We start from the raw sequence: 22153 nt of genomic DNA, 5'->3' as shown, positions 1-22153 counted from the left end.
GAAAATATGTGATTTAGATTGTTCGAGGAAAGATATGTTAAAAAACTTTGAATAGCTAATTTGGTTCGGTGGGGTTTTATTATCATACACCAATGATCATTGATGTTTGGGTTTATGATTAAAAAGTCTATTGATTTATGAAGTAATGGCCATTCCTTAAAGATGTGATATTTAATACAATTAAAATATTCTAACTCACTGCATTCCTCTATACAAAACAATTAACTGATAAACAATCGTAAAAATTGAATCCAAATCCAAAAAGTAGACAGTTATCCAAGGCATGCAAACTGTACTAGTTAGTTGTCTGCCGGCTCTGTGTTTCTATTCTTTATTTCTGCTCTTCGATCCAATTTCCTCCATAATATAATCTTTTCTAACATTAAAATCATTATCATATTATTTTTGTGGTTTAATTACCTTTTAGAACCTAGTTAATTTAAAAAATAAGCAACTTGGCCTCTCCCATATTTCATCCTCATTCCGCCCTTGACTCCATGAATTAAAGAAATTCAAAAAAATAATTTTTTTATATAATATCTAAATACAAACAATATTTCAAATACATGATAGATGTCTTCAAGTATAGTACAATTGCATAAATTTTAAAAATCAATCAATACATGTAACACAGTAAAAAAATCATATTTATGCGAGAAGTTATGCTGTGTGGCAGTCTAATCTAAGGTTAAAAAAATGATACTTTTGAGGCACAATCGAAATTATGATAAAAACCATAATATTTTAAGTTGAGCGTCACCTAAATTACTATAATTTTACTATCATTTTCGATTGAACCTAAAATGTTACGAAAAAGATAATATTTTCGATTACAAACAAAAATATTACGAAAAATATAACATTTTAAGTTACGTAAAACCTAAAATATTATAATCTTTATCATATTTTTTATTACACCCAAAATCACTTATTTTTAATCTTAAATTAGAGTATTAGTCGTTAGAATACCGCTCCTTAAACTTTCCATATCCACACATATCTCATCAACTATGAAAAATTTTAACTTTTATTTTATTTTCACAAGATCAGAAATTCATCCCATTAATATTCCTAATCTCATACTGTTTCTACCTCTCTATATTTTTTCTAATATATATTAAAAGAAAACTAATATTATTACTATTATTATCATTATTATCTTTCCAAACAGTTTACCAAGTCAATATCTATTGGATTATAATAAAAATGAGACTTTTTTACTTAATAATTTTCGCAAGCAAAGAATATTTTTATTTATCCTGAAATTAAAAGTTTTTTTTAAAACGTCTCCTTCATGGAATTGAACTACAAAACTTCAAAGCGGTGTTTACGTATAAATTAAAAACGAATGTGATCTGGGTTTGATTTGTTTACCCAACTCAAACCACAAACTCTTTCCTACTCCGCAAGATTTTGTTTCTCTACAGAGAAATAAAACACAACAATTTTACAGCAAATTGTTCTTTTATTATTTACTCTTTTCATTATTTTATCGTTCCAAATTGAATGGAACAGTTGAAAGTAGCGGCAAATTGTCCTATGAAAGAGGTTAGATTCTCTCTGTCTTTTATTTATTTTATATATTTGACTCCCTATTTAATTGCGCAGATCTGTTTATGAGGAATATGGGTCTTTCACATGATTTTTTTGGCTTTTTGTCTCAGAAAGTTCTGATTTTTGCTCATTGAATAGCTAATTAAAACCTGATTTCATGATCAATGTTGATTAAATTTCAGTATTTTGTTTTAAAAAGACGGAATTAATTTACAAAATCTGTTCACATTCAGAGCCCTAGGAAAGCATTGTTCTTGAGATTTCATTTTCTTATTTAACTATCGTATTAGTTTTCAATTTCTGACATGGATTCTTCTTATTGTTTCAATTGTTGGATGGTATTGCTTATGTATATATGAAATCTTCTCTGAGAATTCATAATCCTATCACTCGAAAGAATTATGGTTTTTAAATCCCTAGTAATGCATTGGGAGTGGGGGCAAGTAGTATAAGTTATTAAGAATTTTTTTTTCATGGTTGAGTAAAGGTATAGATCACAGCTTACCAGTGGCAGTGGCCATTCATACCTATAGAGCAAGGCATGGTCAAAGATCAAATATCATGGAACTTTTGTTAGGAGTCCTTAACTTGATGTCTTGATATCTTTCTTAACTTGGTTTAAAGCAGCTTTTTGCAATTGCCTGTGATCAACTTAATCAAGTACCTACCGCTGAGTGTGAGATTTAAAGAGTGCTAAAATTGGGTGATATTCCGTTTTTGATATGTTCTATATGCTGGTAGGTGATGTATGATGCTTGTGTAGAACTGTAGATTGAAGGAATTGTACTGAGACTATTGTTTTTCATGTGATATGCTTATCTTCCCTGTTTCCAGAAATGCATGCATGATGTATGGATATTTTTATGCATTTGAATTTGAATATCCATGCACAAAGATATTGTTTAAATGGGTCATATCTTGTCTTTTGCAATATGATACCGTTATTTATGTGCGTAATTTTAGAATGCCTGGTTCAGGCAAACCAGATTATGTGAATTCCTAACAAGAGATGGATTGCAGGATCATTCTTCACAACTTTCCATGAAAAGAGATAATAATATCGAGTCCTCGGGAAGTCCTCGTCATCGAAAAGTAAGTTAATGCACAACACCTTTGTGTTAACATATATGTTGTACTCCTTGCAACAGCTTGGCCATAATGACTTTTCTGTTTTTGGTAGAAAGACAACATCTAAATGCAGGCATTTTGAATCCAAGAAGAATCTAGGGTTCCTGCATATGTTTAAATAGCAGCCATATGTAATTTTAGTCTCAGTATATGTATTTTGACAGTTAGTGAAGGAAGATTTTCACATGATATCTGAAGTACCGCAATTATAAATGTTTTGGCAGAAGTCTTTTGTTGAGACTCACACTTTTGCAACCAGAAAGATAATTATCTTTATTTAAGTGGTCCACATTGGGTTACATTTTTAGTGTGAAACCATCTGAAAATCAACTAGCTATATGTTCCTAAATTCTGTAGCTTGATGAATGAGATCATTGATGCTATGTTTTAGGTGTCAGCAAGATGGGATCCAGATGAAGCATGCCGGCCTGACATTGATGATGCTCCAGTGTTTTATCCAACCGTTGAGGTAATTTTATCTTGTAAGAGTAAATATATGACGCCAAAATTTCTTTATGAGAAAAGTACTTAGAGTTTATGATGTTCTAATATACTAGGAGTTTGAAGACACACTTGCCTACATAGAAAAAATTCGTGCTGAAGCTGTATCATCCGGTATATGTCGGATCGTTCCACCACCTTCTTGGAGACCACCTTGTCCACTTAAAGAGAGAGATATATGGGAACATGCTAAATTTTCAACAAGAATTCAGCAGGTTGATTTACTTCAAAATAGGGAGCCAATGAGAAAGAAAAATAGAAGCGGAAAACGGAAACGGGGAAGGCATTCTAGAATGGGAGTCTCTAGAAGACGTGCCAATTCTAGTTCTGAATCTATTGTTACTTCTGAGACTGATGAGAAGTATTGATTTAATTCAGGATCAGACTTTTCTCTTGAAGAATTCCAGAGATATGCAGATGATTTTAAGGAGACATACTTTCGAAAGGACTGTAGTGAGGAATTAAAGCCAGGTATGATTGGATGCGGGAAATGGGAACCTTCTTGGGAGATATTGAAGGTGAATACTGGAGGATAGTTGAGCAGCCAAAAGATGAGGTTGAGGTGAGGAGTTTTTTCATCTCATTGCTCCTGTCTTTTATAAGATTTCATCCGTGGAACATCTGTTTACTTTTACTGGAGTTTATTTTCATATTGCAGGTATATTACAGAGATGACTTGGAAACAGGAACATTTGGCAGTGGCTTTCCTAAGGCATCATCTATATCAACTGGAAATGATGCAGATAAATATGAAATGTCAGGTTGGAGCCTAAATAATTTTCCTCGCCTTCAAGGTTCGGTATTATCTTTTGAAGGATGTGATATATCTGGAGTTCTAGTACCATGGCTCTATGTGGGGATGTGCTTCTCGTCATTTTGTTGGGTAAGGCATAAAAACTGCTAGAATTGGGTTCCTATTAGATCAAATGATTAAATTGACTTAAGATGTATCTTTTTTTCAAAATGTACAACACGCTTCTCTTAAGTTATAAACTCAGTTTTGAACTTGTCTGGCAGTATGGTGCTCTATTGTTGTAGTTGTAGGATGATCTAGGGTTGCTTAGTTGCAAGTAACTATAAATTTACATCTTTTGCAATGCAATCTTATACTAGAAACATGCTCACTAACTTGAATTATGATTTCTATTCTCGTGTTTTACGTCTGAATTTTGGAAAACCATTCTGTTCTTATGAACATGCAAAAATAATTTTACTTTAAAAACTGTAGATTTTTTTGATAGTTTGAATAGTGATTCATTCCTTAGTTTTTTATTCTTTTCTCATTTTTACTGTATTATTGTTCAAGCAGCATGTTGAGGACCACCATCTGTATTCACTAAACTATATGCACTTCGGTAATCCAAAAATATGGTATGGAGTGCCTGGGAACCATGCTACATCTTTGGAGGCTGCAATGAGAAAGCATCTGCCGATTTGTTTGAAGAACAACCTGATTTACTCAATGAATTGGTGAGAAGTTTATTTGTTTTTACTTTTATTCTTTATTGTATTTTATCGACCGGAAAATGCATTTCGCTGCTTTTTATTTATTTGCTTTTGCATATTTTTACACTTTTTGTTGCTTCTTGGAGCCATATTTGTCTTCTCATTGAATGGATGACAGAGAACAAGTATTCCCATTACATCGTCTCTACTCAAAATTTCTGAACTAAAGCTCGTGAAGGGATTTTCGATATCTTTGACACTTGATTTTCTTTCGTTTCATTTATTTTTTGCAGATGTTAAATGTTTCACTAGCTTATTACATGCATGAAATTTATGATTCACAGGTTACACAAGTCTCTCCTTCAATTCTGAAAGCCGAAGGTGTACCAGTCTATCGAGTCATACAATACCCTGGGGAGTTTGTTCTTACCTTTCCAAGGGCGTATCATGCTGGATTTAATTGTGGCTTCAACTGTGCAGAGGCAGTGAATGTTGCTCCCGTTGATTGGCTAGAAAATGGCCAGCTTGCAGTTGAGCTCTACAGTGAGCAGCATCATAAGACATCACTGTCCCATGACAAGCTGCTCTTAGGATCAGCTCAGCAAGCCATCCAAGCTCTCAGGGAGTTATATGTATTTGGAAAAGAAACTCCTGGAAACTTGAGGTGGAAACGTGTCTGTGGGAAGGACGGGATGCTTACAAAGGCTGTTAGGGTAGAGTCTTCTCCTTCTCCCTCTAAAACAACTTGTCTAAATGATAAATATTCACATGAAAAGCGAAAAACTTATGTCATTATGTGCACTAATATATGTATATAACTATTAACAGATGAGAAAGCAGATGGAAGAGGAAAGAGTAAATTGCCTTCCACCTCATATGCCCGTACGAAAGATGGAAAAAGACTTTGATTTGGAAAGTGAGAGGGAATGTTTCTCTTGTTTCTATGACTTGCATCTATCTGCTTGCAGCTGCAAATGCTCTCCCAAACGATTTGCTTGTCTGAAACATTTAAAGAATTTCTGCTCATGCCAAGATGAAGACAAATTTGTCCTCCTTCGCTATACTGTTGATGAACTGCAAATGCTAGTCAAAGACCTGGAGGGAGGATTAGATGCTGTCAAACTATGGGCATCCAGAGATCTTGGGCTGGTTTCTGATAATGATGATGATGCTAATGATGCTAATGGGACTAACTTGGTTCAGGATAATGAGGTATTAAAAACTAAGCCTGCTCAACTAAGGGAAAGTTTCTCTTGTTCCTCGAGAGTGGAAGAAAAGGTGGATATTAATACTCCTTGCTCATATGGTCAATTTTCTTCAGAAGTGCTGTCAGAATGCCAGCCTAAATTGAAAGCCTCCCATGTCACCGTGGATAGTCATAACAATGACTTAAATGTTGGAGTTGTTGTCACAGAAAACAAAACGAACTTGGAGCAGGACACCTGCATTGACTTCTTGATATTATATCTGATTACCCTGCAAGGGAGTCCTGTGATTCTGATAGCTCAATAACAACAGTGTTGCTGACATTGAGACATTTTTGCCAGAGAAAATTTGTGGATTTGATGAAGTAAACGAACCTGTTGTAAAGAGACTCAAAAGTGATTGTAGCTCTTCAATTTCTAGAGAATATTCCAACAAGTATCAGCATTCAATTTCAACGAGTCATAAGGATTCTTGTGGCTTTGAGGGCAAGAAATTGTTTGGCGTGGAACTTCAGTTTCCTCATATCAGTGCAGGACAATCAAATACCTTGCTGAGGGCAGAAACTGTCAACAACTCAGATGTAATTGCATCTACAGCTGTCCAAGGTCCTCCGTTGTTGAATCCTTCTGTTGAACCTTTAAATTTTGGGTCTGTCATATCTGGAAAACTATGGTGCACTAACCAGGCCATATTCCCGAAAGGTAAGTTAGAGTGGGGAATTAAATCCAGTTTCTTACTATTTAAATGCAAAGTTTCTTTCCTTCTGGTAGAAGCATTTTACAAGTTTGCATGCATGCTTCACTTTTACAGGTTTTAGAAGCCGTGTCAAGTACTCTTATGTGCTCAACCCAACAGAGATTTCTAGTTACATTTCTGAAGTATTAGATATTGGGCTCCTTGGTCCTCTATTTAAGGTAAGATTACCTCTTGTTTGTATACTAATTTCGGTATAAAGATTTGCCTGTAACACTGCAGCAATCGATCTAGGTGGAGAGTACAGAACCCAAAAAGGGAAAATGAGAGACGGAAAAAATAAAACCAGAGAGAGGTTTCTTTGACACATAAGCTTACAAACAACCATGATTTGTCAGTGGATACGTGCCACTGAGTTTCATATCTGTTATTTTCTATTTCAGGTTACTTTAGAAGTCTGCCCCACCATAACCTTCTCAAACATGTCGGCAGACAAATGTTGGCAAATGGTGCTGCAGCAATTAAATCAAGAAATTCTTAGGAGGAGAAACCTGGGGGAAAGTGGACTGCTTCCTTTGCAATCTCTGCAGTGCATCAATGGGCTCGAGATGTTTGGATTTCTCTCACCACCAATAGTTCAGGTATCACTGCCTTTATAAACTTGAAACATTTTCTTAGCTAACATATATCTGGATTAAAATGCCTTGGATGATCAAATATGATCCGTATGGTTCTTATCATGATATGGAATATGGCTTTAGCAAATATGACGACGATCATAAACAGAAATGTCTTTTATAAGTCCTTACTCTTCATTTCTCTTGGAATACTTGTGCTCAACTCATTCCAACATGAGTGTGAAGATATGATCCTTCAAGAATCCTCAAAATATATGGAAAACTTAGTAAAATCAAACATGCCCCATGTTGGTAATATAGCTGTTGTATTCAACACTCTACAAGAGACGGATAATATGGGAAGTACGCATAGAGCATACACTCATGCAAGCATGCACTTTTCTAATAAAACAATAGCACTGGTGTTCTTCTTAATCAGTTTTAGTTGTGATATCTGAAATTGGTTATTTATTTCTTAATCACTTAGACTTAGTTGCTCGGTAGGCGAATCAAAAGCGAAAGTTTTTGGTGTTGATTTGAGACAGCAATATCATGATGATCTCAGTCAACACTCTGTTGATGAAGAAATAGAGGTAGTTCTAGAAGGACTTTTCAAGAAGGCAAGTCTCGAAGAGTTAAAAATAACGCATAGGGTACTCTGCAGCGATGCACAAAGTGCCGAACGCCGAGTGGCATATGAAAAATTGATGGAGGAGATCCATAAAACATGTCGGTGATCAGCATATTCCGAAAATAAAGGTAGTTGATTCTGATGAGGAGTAGTTATTTAGCTTTGATTATTGGATACCACACCGATTCTTTCAAATTGCTGATCTAGTGACTGGGTCGGGCACAAGCAGGCATTGTGATTGCCAATGTGCTGAGAGTCCCCCATTGTTAATGCCACTAACTTATCATAGATACTACAAGCTGCAGAATTTTAGCAACCTTAAATACATGCCCTTTTACTACTAAATACTCTCTTGCGTTCACTTTTCTTTCTTTATTTTGGTTAGCTTAAATTTTGGATTGAAAACTCCCAAATGATAATAATAATTAAAATAATGATTCAAAATTCCTCAATGGCCAATATCTGGTAAATTCATGTTGACATTTCTACTAAATAGTAGTTATTCATGTTGGTTCAGTCATAAGTTATGAATATCAAGTTCATAATCTGGTTTGAGACCAACCAGCCTCGATCATTTCCTGGAAAGCTTCCTGTCTTGTAACTCTGTTTCACGTAACACCAAATTGAATAATAATCTATGTGTGTACACAAGCACATATAAACTACAAGTGTTATATTTGCAATTTAGCATGTATGCATGCATATATATCAAGGGTGGATGGATGTTCTAAGCCCCTTAGAGGAGTAAGTGTATCTCCATCGATTTTCGAAAATTATAAAAATTAATTTTGTGTTAAGGAAAGGAGGAAAAATAAGAAAATTTACATACTCGGTTTTTTTTTAATTATTTTTGAATTTTTAGATCCACGATGGAGGAGATAGTGAGAAATGATCACATACGTTGGCGTTTGCACGTGCAGCCTCTGCAGAGTTTAACTTGTAGTTTTATTTTGGTTTCGTTGGGCATTGTTTAACTATTGACTAATTAATATATTTTTATGAGATTTTATTAATTTCCTTTTAATTTATCGACCAAGTGGATTTTCTGAAATAGAAAAAATTTAGTCAATGACCTAAAAGAACAAAAACTAAACACTTTCTTAAGGTTGTGGTCTTTTTCAATACCTAACAATAGTGTTTTTTAATTTAAGAAATTCCTGATTTGGGATAAAAAAAAGTTATTATTGATATTGCAACTTGAATATCGAACTTAGTATAAAGTGCGATCATATTATTTGAAAGGGTAAATTACGTGAATGGCCACTCAATTATTTCCCTTTCATTTTGACCATATATATTTAGATTTCGTCAATCAGACCACCTAACTATTTAAATATTTCAATTAAGCCACTGACAGTTAACTTTTAGGTGATGTGACAGTTAAAAAACTTGAATAATTTCATATCTGGTCCTCAATATTTATACATTCTATCGATTTGATCATAATTTAATTCAATTAAAATATAAATTTAATCTCTAATTAGATGGCGACACGTGTCACTAGAGAATATTTGCTACCTCTGTATCAAGTCATTCTAAGCCTGCTTTTGTATCTTCTACTTGTGGTTAAGTCAATTAGGGTTTTTGTTATAGGTTGTCGTAAATTTGCTCTTTGTATCTGAGCTATAAATAGCCAATTACTTGGACTTGCGGAATTTTAATGAAAAGCTTTGTATATCATTTCTTATTCCCCTTTCCTCTTTATCGTTTTGTTTTGTGAAGTCTGAGGATATAATTGTCTTCTTATTCACTTATCATTTTTGTTAACTCCGATCACCGAAATTTTCTTTTCTAGCATAGAGAAATTTGGGTGAGGATGCATCGCTCTCGACAATGATGTGAGGATAATCGAGTGTGGAAGCCAACCTCAAGCCATGAGTAATAGCATGAGCTTCAGAGAGTTAAAAAATGGAACCAAGTGTTTCTTAAATGGATCAGTCTGCCTTGCTCGCCGAATACCGTTGAGTACTACTAACGATGAACACCATTAATTTAATTTATAAAAATTTAAAATTATAAAGGACTCAACGTATAATTATAAATTAGTTAAATCTAAACGTAAATTATTTAATTAATTACATTATTTTCCATATTTTGGGTAAATTATACTACTGCCCACCTAACAATTGCCCCTTTTTCATTTTGACCATCATTTTTGAAATTTTGTCAATCAGGTCATCTAACTATTTAAATGAATTCAATCAAGTGACTTTTCGTTAACATTTAACGGAAGTTCTGATGTCCTAGTTAATAAAATTTATATAATTACATATTTGATCCTCAATATTTATAAATTCTATCAATTTGGTCATAATTTTAATTCAATTTAATAAATTTAATCTTCAATTAGGTGGTGACACATGTCACTACAAGATTAAAAAATATTTTATTAATTTTAATTATTTAATTTATTTTATTCTGTATTCAATCAAGTAGTGACACATGTCACCACCTTATTTAATAAGCAAAACACAGTAAAATATAATCTACTTCTAAGGGGATCAAACCAATGACTTATAACACACCTGAACCACTAGACTAAGCCTTTCACTAGGTAATTGTTTAAAAAAAATTATATGTAAGTTGTTATAACTAATGGCAGAGGAAAAAAAAAGCGAAACTAACGTATTTGATTAAAATTTACAATATTATATAATCATTAAATTGATTTTTTTAAAAAAAATAAAATTTTGGTTTTTATATTTTTAAACTATATTTATTCTTTATACATAATCATTAAATTAAATTTTCAAAATAATTAATAATTTTAATTAATGATTAAATATAAAGAAAAAATATATATAAAGATTATTAATTTTGTTAAAAGAATTAAAATTATTCTTTAATTATATATAAAAGAAAATAGTTTAGAATTTGAATTTGGTGAAATTGATTTTTCTAATTTCAATTTCATTTTAAAAATATTAAATTTATTTTTATACATATTGAATTTTACTTTAAAATATTAAAATTATTATTATTTTAAATCATATATTAACTATATTTTAAAATGTATATACATTTATAAATCACTTGCTTAAATAATTTTGGTACTTAAGTATTCTCTAAAAAAATTAAGGTTTAATTCATTTTATTGTTTTCGTGGTAAATAAAATATGTTGTAAGATATGAGACAAAATTAATTGTTGGTTCAGTGGTAAAAACTCACCCAATCATCTCATGAGACCTAAGTTTAATTTCCCCTATTCATTTATTTTCCTGTCAATTTGTTTTCATATGATCTTCGGTTGGAAACCAAATATATAAAATGTTGTAAAATATTACTAAGTGAGGGGTGTAGCTCGGTTGTTCAAGCGTGCCTTGTGATGCTCTTACTCATTAGTTTGATTCTCTAAGAGCATATTATATTTTACTGTGTTTTGCTGATCATCACCACCTTATGGTATATAAAATAAAATAAAATAAATTAAATTAATAAAACATCCTTCAATTTGGTAGTGACATGTGTCACCACCTAATTGAAGATTGAATTTATTAAATTGAATTAAAATTATGACCAAATTAACAAAATTTATAAATATTGAAGATCAAATATGTAACTATACTAATTTTATTAACTGTCACGTCAACACTTTCGTTAAATGTTAACGACAAATGACTTGATTGAATGCATTTAAATAGTTGGATGACATGGTTGATAAAATTTCAAAAATAGTGATCAAAATGAAATGGGATGATAGTTAGGTGGTCAGTGGTATAATTTATCGAAAACTATTATGAAAAAATAAAGTAATTAATTTTTTTTTAACATTTTAACTAATTTATAATTATAATTTGAGTATCTTGTGAACTAAATTAATAGTGGTGTTTAGTACTTATAGAATTTTCCTTCTTAAATTAAGTACAGGCTATAATCGTAAACAATTGTTGTGTACAATTGAATTAATAATTAAAAATTATTTAGTTTGTGAAATTTGGACCAATGGAAATTACAGGGAAGATAACTGCAAAAAACCGGTATATAATATTATATAATTTACACCGTCATTTATTTTTGCTTCTCAATTATCTATTTATTTATTACATGAAAAAGACGTAAATATCTATAATAATTTAAAAGTTATCCCTTTGTTTTAGTTACGTGCCACTTAAATAATGTAATTAAACTATGATTTTAGGTTAAATTAGAAAGGTTTAATATATACATGATTATTTTTTCTCATAAAGAATATTTATAATCTATCAGTGAATATACAATAATTTCTTAGAATATAACATGAATTCTCTTAGCAAATCCAATTACTAATTACACTCTAGATTACAGCTGATTGGAATTCAATGTTTTTAGGTCATTGAGATGAACTCTGGGGGTTTTAGTGGAAAATTACTTGGGACTTAGAGTTTCATTACCAAATCTAGAGTTGACGTCTCATCATCTTCACCTAAATTAAAAGCATTCTAGGCAAAAGGTTGCTATTTAACAATTAATTGATGCATTTATTAAATTTCCCACTCTTGGTTCTCAAAACACAACTTGTAAGCTAAAAACCGCCATGGAAATGGAGATGGAGTTGTCTTCTCTTGTTGCACCTATTCTTCTTCTCATACTCTTTGTTATTTTCGTTGCCACATCTGCACTCAGAGCCAAACCCAGATCTAGTAACGCCAAGAGCTTCCACCGGGAAGCTTCGATGCTCAATCATGGGTGAAACTCTAGAGTTCATGTTTGGAAACCCGGAAAATTCCGTGCTTTCTCGGATGAGAAAATATTCTCCAAATATTTTCAAAACAAAGATTATGGGTAAAGAAACTGCCGTCATATGCGGTCCTGAAGGACACAGGTTCTTGTTCTCCAATGAACAAAAGCTCTTCACCGCTTTCCGTCCTCAAACGACCCAGAAACTATTCCGATCTTACCAGTCCACATCCGTACCGGTTCAAATCGCCCGAGAAGAAGAGACGAAAGTGTTTCGTTCGCCGGGATTCTTGAAACCCGAAGCGCTGGTGAGGTATTTGGACAAGATGGACGCCATAACGCAGCAGCAAATGGAGAAATACTGGGAAAACAGAGACGAAGTGAAGGCCTTTACGCTTTCAAAGACGTTAACGTTAACACTGGCGTGTCGTTTATTCCTAGGCATCGACGAACCCGAGCGTATCTCTCGGCTCTTTAACCACTTCGACGACATAACCGTGGGGATGCATTCGCTGCCTTTGGATTTCCCGGGGACAGGTTTTTACAAAGCAAACAAGGCGGCGAAGGCGATCCGGCGGGAGCTTAAACAAGTTATTACGGAGAAGAAAGCTGCCATTTTTTTTGGCGGGAGCGGCCATGCAAGACGTACTTTGTCGTATGATAGGTGTGATATAATAATTTTATGCCCCTATCCGAAAAAAATTGTTGTTCGCTATAAGGGTAGACTCAAAATAAACATTCAGCCATTACAAACCAATAAACTCAAAATAAACACTCAGCCATTACAAACCAAAATAGAAATCCATTCAGATAAGTCCATTGTAAGATTCAAACCTTATTGCAATTGCCATCAACCAAGTATGGAGAAGATATTCCATGAAAGAGGTCATAAGTAGACAAAATATCTTTCAACGTGTTGCTTATGTTTTAACTCATAAAAAAATTAGCTAAAAGTTACAAAAGACCCGGAAGAAAGCTTGACAAGTAATCTTATCTGTCGAAACGATTTTTTTTTAAAAGGTGAAAAAATGTGAGATTTTAAAAACCACATTAATTCTTAATTATCTCTTTTTAATTTAAAAACAAATGTGATTTAAAAGACCTCTCGTTTCGAAAATATTGAATTTCCTTTACGATCGAAAAATACGGTTCGAAGAATCGCCACCAATATTAATCGTGATTGGGAACCCAAAAATGTTTGTTATTTTAAATAAAAATTAATTTTAATTAAAACAACAAATTAAGGTATGTGTTACCAAAATCCGAGTTCGGGAGTCGGTTACGTGTAGGGAAGGATTAGCACCCTACAACGCCTTAAATTGGTACCTAGTCGATTAATTAATGTCTTTGCATTGAACTTTACAAATTCGAACTTAATTTGATTTTTGATCCCATAAAACAATGACGTAAATTTAAAAACATTCAAAAGCACTCAAACAAATTAAATTAAAATTACCAAGTCGTTTTAGAAAGATAAAGAATGTTCGATTATTTACAAATATCGAGACCAGATCTTAAAGATATAACAACATTTTCTCGATATATTTAAATAAACGAACATTTCTTTTTCTCTCGTTCCCAAATTTTAGGTGACGAATCAATTTTTTTTGTTTCACTTTCAGGATACACTTTTATTTTAAAATCATTAAAAGCGGACCTAAAATCAGTTATGAATGCCCACTTAAAACAATTTTAAATTAAAAGGGTATTACCCTTAATCCAATTATGTAATATGTCCAGTTATGCAAATGAGGCTATCATGCAATTTGTGAAAAAAGTATGTCATACCAAAAATCAATTATACAAAATTAAAAAATAACATACAACGTGACATGCAAAAAAAATTATATACATATGTTTTAATTAATAATCATAAACCATGCATATGTTTTAATATTTATGACTAAAATTAAATAAGCATGAAATACAAAGATCAAATTTAAAAACAACATATTAGACTTAAAGACTAAAACACCAATTAACCGAAATTACATGCTAAATGCGAAAACAAACAAAAAAAAAATAACATAAACTGATGACTAAAAACGAAACACTTACAAATATGAAAATCAAATTAAAAACATGGAAATTCCGATTTAGTGACTAAAATGAAATGAACGAAACAATGTATAACTAAATTAAAAAAAAAACAGAAAAGATTATATTCAATCACTAAGATATAACATGAAAAGAATTACGAGCCAAATGCATAAGTAAACGGAAAATAAATATACTAGCATCCATGACTAAATTCAAATGTTCATGAAATAAGAAGACAAAATTAAAACATAAAAGATTCGGCTTTAGGACCAGAATGTATAACCTTGAAAGTTGAATGGCTCACGCTGTGGATAACCCACACGAGAAATGGGTACTCTAAACAGCTAAACGACGTCGCTTTATCCATGTTAATTAAAACCTAAGATTTAATCCTAAAGACTAAGCATTCTTTCTGTTTGACTCAACCCCCCAGCGCCGTTTCACATCTCATTCTCAGACCCCTCTCTTATCTTCTTCTCCAATTGAAAACTTTGAAGCTCTCTCACTCTCTTCCTCTCGACCCTCTGTGATAATCCTAAAGCCCTATATGGGCACGATTCACCTTCCCGACAAACACCGTGGTTGTCACCAGCGATGAAGCACCTTGAACCGACCTAATGAGCCTAAACGCCTCCTTCTTCTCTAAACCCCAACCAAAACGACCGACCGACACCACCTATGGACTCCGATGAAGACCTAAACCGGCGAGATAAGCTAAGCTGAACCTTTCTTTTAACGTTTCTTCTGGTTTTGCTTCTAGTCTAAACAAGATTTCAAAACGTACGAAACCAACATGACTCGGTGTTGAACCGATCTCAGACCACGAATCCGAGAGCTTCGCCCCCTAAACACCAAAGAAAAACGAACCAAACGGGACAGAAACCCAACCTCGACGCAGCAACGACATCGACAATCAATCAAAACAGAATCAGAGGTAAATCTAACTGTTTATTTCTATCTTCCTTACCTTTATTTTCTTCCTAAATAAATACCACTTATACGAATAGTTACTAAAAATAAACAAAATAAAATGAAATACCTCCTTATTAATGCTTGTTGTTTTTTTTTTGTTGCCTTTGCTTGAAAGAATGCTACTGCCCTTTTATGAATGATTGATATCCTTGCGATCGTGAGAGTGAAATCAGGAGAGAAAAAAAAAAGTTTCTTTTTATTGCTTTCCAAATGTTTAACCAGAAACTTTTACAAATTCCCCTCTTTCCCTTGCGTTCTCTCTGTAATCCCTTACTCGTTTTTTCTTTCTTTTTTTTTTCTGTGTAACCCCCTATCTTTTGTTCTCACCCCTTATTGTGTATGTGATGATCGTGTATTGCCAATCCAAACCGACCCCCACTCTCTATAAACTGTTCCCCCTCTTTTCCTGCTCAAAACTGCATGTCTTATTGGCATAATCCAACTAAGCACGGGTTGGGTTAGATAATCATGTTGGGCTCGATTCAAATTGTTTAATCTGCTATAAGCCCGGACAAAACGAGCATCTACACTATCAAGCCCTACCAAGCGCAACCAACATGGAACAATCAAATTGTCATTTAACAGGAAGTGAAATATGAATATAGGCAAGAACGCACATAAAAAGATCAAAACTTTTCAGCTTCTGATATAAAGAGTAAAGCTTTATGAGGTTAATAAAATATTGGTGATATCTGGGAACTTCTCTTTAAGGGCGGCTTTGATTCCCGATCCAATCGATTCGGGACCTGTGTAGTTCACAACGCATTCCCCGCCATCAATGGAAAATACTTCAACGCTCCCACCGTAATTCTTGATAGTTGGTCTCAGTATATCAAGATGACGATTCACTGCCTGTTTACTCGCGAATTCCAAACAAATTTCAATTTAGATGAATAATCTTTGTTTTGTTATTTTCGACGAATCTCAAGTTTGGGATAGAAAATTCACCTCGACGGTTGTTTCCTTCACTACATCGTCGTACACTTGCCAGATTTCCTTGACTGCATCCCCAAAATTTTCTTTCAAAACCCTTTCGATCTCCATTTTCATGGTAGTTGTTGAGCTAGGGCAGCTCTCACATGCTCCTGAAACTCGATCAACTCTACATTAGCCAAAAGCACATGGATAATTAAATCATGAAACGAAGATAAAAAATAGTGACCAGGAGTTTGAGAGAGACGTCGCCGTCTTCGACGGACAAAACGTCGACGTTTCCACCATCGAAGATCAATTAAAGCCTCACATCCTCCAGAATCAGGTCCACGTTTTGAGCGGTGAGCTCGAACTGCTTCGACGAGTACAGTCCGAGAGACGAGCCGGTGGCCACGCCTGGGCCGGGGCTCGACGCTTTTACGTCGTTTTCAGTCGGATTCTTCTCGGAGGGACCCGTCTGCGTTGATTTAGGGATGAGTATAAAGGCGCAACAATACCTGAAATTACCTTTGTGGCTACAGGGAACTTAGCGAAACTGATGCCCCTATATGTTGCCCTAGGCCGTCGCCCATCTGACACATGTATTGGGCCGGCCCTGAGGACGGGAAATTCATGGCACAGGCTGAGATAGCCGATAAGATTATGGGATTGCTGGTTGCCGGATACAGCACGGTGGCTACTGCTATGATTTTCTTCTTGAAGTACGTGGGTGAAAGGCCTGATATTTATGCCAAAATTCTAGCAGGTAATCACACAGTGGATTGGATAAGATGTTACTTAGACTAGACTAGACGATTACTTATTTAAATTCCCTAAAATGAAAAACAGAACAATTAGAAGTGGAAAGAGGGAAAAAGGCAGGGCAGGGGTTGGAATGGGATGACATACAGAAAATGAAGTATTCATGGAATGTGGTGTACGACGTGATGAGACTCACACCTCCACTTCAAGGCACTTCAAGGAACTTTCAGACTCGCTCTAACTGATTTTACTTATGCTGGTTACACTGTTCCCAAAGGCTGGAAGGTAAATTCTTCTTTAGCCTTTTGTTTTTGTAAATTCCGCCTTGAAGGAATAATGTATACAAATGTGTATGCAGATATATTGGACAGTGAGCACAACAAACATGAACCCAGTCTACTTTCCAAAACCAGAGGAATTCCAACCATCCAGGTACGATGAAGGAAACAAGCTCCCACCATTTGTTTTTGTTCCATTCGGAGGCGGGCCTCGGATGTGTCCCGGCAAAGAATATGCTCGCCTCGTTATTCTCACTTTCGTCCATAACTTTGTCAAAAGGTTTCAATGGGAGTTGGTCAATCCCAAGGAAAAGATTGTGTGCCATATGATGCCAACACCTGCTAATGCCCTCCCCCATCCGTCTAACTGCACGTCATTGAACTACATTTTCTTCTTCTTCCTTAATGTGTAACAAATATTTAGAATTTTCCATAGTTTGATGTAATGTTATTGAATCCTAAAATCTTTTATTTTAATTTATTCTTTAATTGAAAAGGAAGAGTTGCTGTCTTTCCTTTTTATTACAATGGTTGAATAACAAGCTCCCACCATATGTTTCTCTTTAACTTCTTTTTCCCCCTTTTGAATGTGTCTTTAGCTCTTAACCTGCAACTTTCAGCTTTATAATATTCAATATGTATTATTTGACATTACAATTGCATGTAATTACTGTAGTGTGTTTGCCTACCAATCCATATCTCCCGATTTGGACATCACAAAGGGCCACGATGCCACGACAGTCAGCCAACAGAAAAACCAGTCCATTAGATTATCAAACGCAATCAATAATCATTTATAATGGTTTTAAAACATTTTAAATTTAAAATGTTACACATTTGTAATATATTTTTTAACATAGAAACGTATTTCTAACAATGTACTTGAAACATAGTTGCATGATATAAATGTTTTTGAAAAACAACTATATAAATCTCCAGAAAACATTTGAAAAAGTAGTGATAAATCCGAAACACACCAGTAGCAGTACATGCTAATGCCCATAAAAAAAAACTGTACATCCACCGATACAGTCCTGACTATTCCGATACTTAATCAAACACCATTTATCTTTTTGATTTTGGGGACATAATTGAACAGCAGTTTGTAAATGGCAAGTGACACAGCATTTTCTTTCTTCTCACTCTCCTCTTCCAGTTGCTTCAAATCCGTCACAAAATGGCTAAAGACCTCAACCTTTGTGATGAAATGTATAACACCAAAAAATAAATAAAATTAAAGAACTATAATGAAATAAAATGAAGACTCCAAAGTAATACAATCTAAAGCTATATAAACTGACAACATGGTAACATATACCTACTACTTTGGACATGTTGCTGAATTCCCTATTACACCAGGTACCTAGTAGAATACAAGTATTGTCCACTCTGTCTAGCATGGATAAGCTCATTTTTTTTTAAAAAAATTGAACATGCACATGGAAGATCCTTAAATTCCTAATAACCCTAAAGGAACACGAATATGGAACACAATTACTTCACCAAATAAAATGAAGAGGCAAAACATAAAGCTATGTAAACCGATAGCATGACAGCATCTACATAAAGGACATTGCCTTCTGCAACTCTTACATGCATCGATCATACTAAATGACATTTTTTTTATCTTCGTTTCTTATTTCTAATTTTGGCACCCATGGAAAAGATGCATGATTCACCTATTAACTACAAATAACAAAAGTAACACAAAGTTAAGCACTTAACTACTATTGGACACACTCAACAGTGCTATCCACAATGGTTCTTCTCAAGAATCAAAAGTTAAGCTACTCGGACTAATTCAAGGATGAGCATCAAACACAAACATATAACTCCGGTTCATGCATACAGTTATATGTTTTAGACATAGTTGTTGATCACAGGTACTAGAAAAGAAATGTGAAGTCTGGATAAAATAAATTGAAGGACATTTTTTAATTAACAAATTTCAATACTAACAATGAAATACTTTAAGGAAAATCCCCACATAGAAATATAGCCACCAAAACTCTTAAAAATGCAACTACAAAGTTTAGGTTAAAGATAAAGCATACACATTCAACATGATAAACATTCACAAGTGAAGTTTTCTCTCCAAGACTCAAACAAGGCAACATAAGTTTACACAAACATATGAAATGAAGAAAACCTGCATGCTGATCTCTTAAGAAGACTCAGCTTCATAAATGACTAAACTAGTCCTAGTTACTCTCTTGCACATTATTGCCGGTAAAATATCATCTAGCGGTCCAGCAAAATAGACAATAGAAGCAACTGGAAGCCGAAATATGCCGTACCAAATCAAAAGCACTCCTACTGCTGCTGCTGATTCTGTTGCTGGTTTTGTGGCGGTGGTGGCATTCCAGGGCGTGGAGGCCCGAAAACAGGTACAGCACCAGGCGGAGGCATTCCTGGCCGTGGTGGAGGTGGACCGGGCATCCCAGGCCTCGGAGGTGGCGGACCAGGGGGGCCTCTCATCATTGGTCCCGGAGGTGGAACCATAGGCCTCTGACCAAATTGTGGTGGTGGGACTTGGTATTGCTGTGGAGGTCTTACTCCAAAAGCTGGTGGCGGTACCGATGGAGGTGGGCCGCGTTGCATCTGAGGTTGTTGTGGCTGACCAGGGTAAGCCCCAGGCGGCATTTGCCCGGGCGGACGAATCACAGGCGGACCTCCACCAGGAGCAGGGTAAGACATCGGAGGAGCCGAAAGCTGCGGAATCGGCGGGCGTGAAATCTGGGGCTGCATCATCCCAGGAGCCGGACCACCAACGCCACGAACCGGGCCAGCAAGACCCAGCTGCGCTTGAACGAGAGGACCGGTAGGGATCCCACGGCCAGCAGCACGACCAATACCAGGTCCAGGGACGGCATTAGCGGCAGCGGACTTAGAACGAGACTCTTCAGGAGGAGGAGGACCCTCGACGGTCATAGAGATAACCTCTTCTCCACGGACAAGAACAAGGCCAAGCGTTCGACGATCTTCACGTTCCTCGTTGGTGCTAGGGTTTTTCTTCCCTTTAGCAGGAGGAAGCTTGCGGAACTCCTCGCAGTCGCCGAGGACGAGATTCATGTGGCGATCGAAAGCCATGAATTTTCCCACCAGCTGCCGGCCGTCTTGGATAGTGACCCGCATCCGGTAGTTGATGAACTGAAGCATTTTGGAACTCTTTGACAGCGACATTTTGGCGATTCAAAGTGCCGAACGGTGAGACTGGGGAAGAGGGGAAAAAACCTAGCTAGGGTTTTGAATTTTAATATCTCAAGCGGGCTTCAAGAGAGAGGGGATCTGTTCTTTATTACCCCTCGTCTGCCCATAGTAAGTGGGCCATAGATTAGGCCCAAAAGCTTTGGTTGGGTCAAAAGCTTTGATTTGATTTCCTACGTTAGTGACATTTCTCCTTCTTTACCCGTTTAGGATTTTCCACAATATTAATATGTTTTTTACTACCAATATTTCTTCATTATTATAACAAGAAAATCAAATCAGCTTTTATCTTCATCCACACACTTTTATAAAACAATCACATGCAAGTAATAAAATAAATGGATTGTATATCATGGTGTACCTCATCTATTGTGCGATACCAGACGGTGTATCATAGTGTATGCTTTTCGCTGACGACATTGTCTTAGTTGCTGAAACAAAAACTGAGTTGAATAGTAGATTGGCTACCTGGAAGACTGCTTTGGAAGAAAAATGTTTAAGGATCAATATTGAAAAGACATAGTATTTATGTTCAAACTTCAGTAGGAACCAAAACGATGAAGATGTAGAAGTATGCATAGAAGGACATGTTCTCACCTCAAAGGATTGTTTCAAGTACTTAGGGTCTATGATACATAAATATGGGGTGTGGATGATAACGTTACACATCGTATAAATGCGGGATGGCTAAAGTGGAGGGCTGCTATTTAACACCCCCAACCCGTACCCGACCAGATACGAGTCCGAGATGTCACATTGCCTTTTTAAAACCATATTCTTACAAAATTTCAAAACATTTGAACTTATATTAAGAAAATACGATCATATATTGTTCAATTGTGTTTGGTATACAATTTTGAGATAAAAACGTATTTATGAACAGTAAAATACGTTATGAACAATACCGTGAACATTAATGAACAAAGTCATGAACAGTGCTACAGTGCATCGATGCACCAAAATGTCAAAGCAAATTTATGCATCGATGCACTGCTACATTACTGTTACAATGATTTTCGTAAAACATACATAAAACTCGTAAAAATTTAACCATTCATTACTATACATTTACATTTACATACGTTTAAACATTAGAAAACTCATTCATATGATTTTACAAACCAATTAGAGCATATCGTATTCAAATCTTTATTACATGCCAACCACTATAACTATTACAAAATACATATTATTAACTTCTTTGCTAATCTGATCTTTGGAAATGAGAAACTGACATGTCTTGCATAATTTTTATCAATCTTTTCTTCTCGAAACCTACGTGTGAAACAATCACACGTTAAGTCATAGACTTAGTGAGGCATATAAACATATAATGGAAACCATAAAACATTTCATAAATAAATACACTTAACCTCATATATTTCATATCAAATGCATGAACATTTATTACGATAATATCATATAAAACATATATTATTTGTGTAACATATACCCACATGCACATATATCCTGATCAACACGTTTAACATTTCATATTCATTATACTTATTAAATCTCTTTATTAGCTCATGTACACTGTTGAGAACTG

The 22153-nt window shown here is 34.8% G+C and overlaps 1 protein-coding gene and 2 pseudogenes across 1 annotated transcript; 2 read left to right on the top strand and 1 right to left on the bottom strand.

The window, feature by feature from the left end:
* Nucleotides 1–1441: 1441 nt before the first annotated feature.
* LOC120191447 lies at nt 1442–8091 on the top strand (annotated as a pseudogene).
* A 4176-nt stretch (nt 8092–12267) lies between these two features.
* On the top strand, nt 12268–17810 carry LOC120190680 (annotated as a pseudogene).
* A 511-nt stretch (nt 17811–18321) lies between these two features.
* On the bottom strand, nt 18322–20677 carry LOC120191438 (small nuclear ribonucleoprotein-associated protein B-like). Its single transcript, XM_039194391.1, has 2 exons — nt 19695–20677; nt 18322–18592 (listed from the first exon to the last, which is right to left on the bottom strand). The coding sequence occupies exon 1, from the start codon at nt 20578–20580 to the stop codon at nt 19711–19713; it is 870 nt and encodes a 289-aa protein (XP_039050322.1). The 5' UTR covers nt 20581–20677; the 3' UTR covers nt 18322–18592; nt 19695–19710.
* Nucleotides 20678–22153: the final 1476 nt, after the last annotated feature.

Source organism: Hibiscus syriacus, unplaced genomic scaffold (assembly GCF_006381635.1).
Source record: "Hibiscus syriacus cultivar Baekdansim isolate YM2019G1 unplaced genomic scaffold, ASM638163v2 tig00004111_pilon, whole genome shotgun sequence".
NCBI classification, from domain to species: domain Eukaryota; kingdom Viridiplantae; phylum Streptophyta; class Magnoliopsida; order Malvales; family Malvaceae; genus Hibiscus; species Hibiscus syriacus.
This window is presented reverse-complemented; position numbering and strand designations above follow the sequence as displayed.

Excerpts from the sequence above, each read along its gene's own strand:
- LOC120191438 (XM_039194391.1), bottom strand. The coding sequence starts at position 20,580 with ATGTCGCTGTCAAAGAGTTCCAAAATGCTTCAGTTCATCAACTACCGG.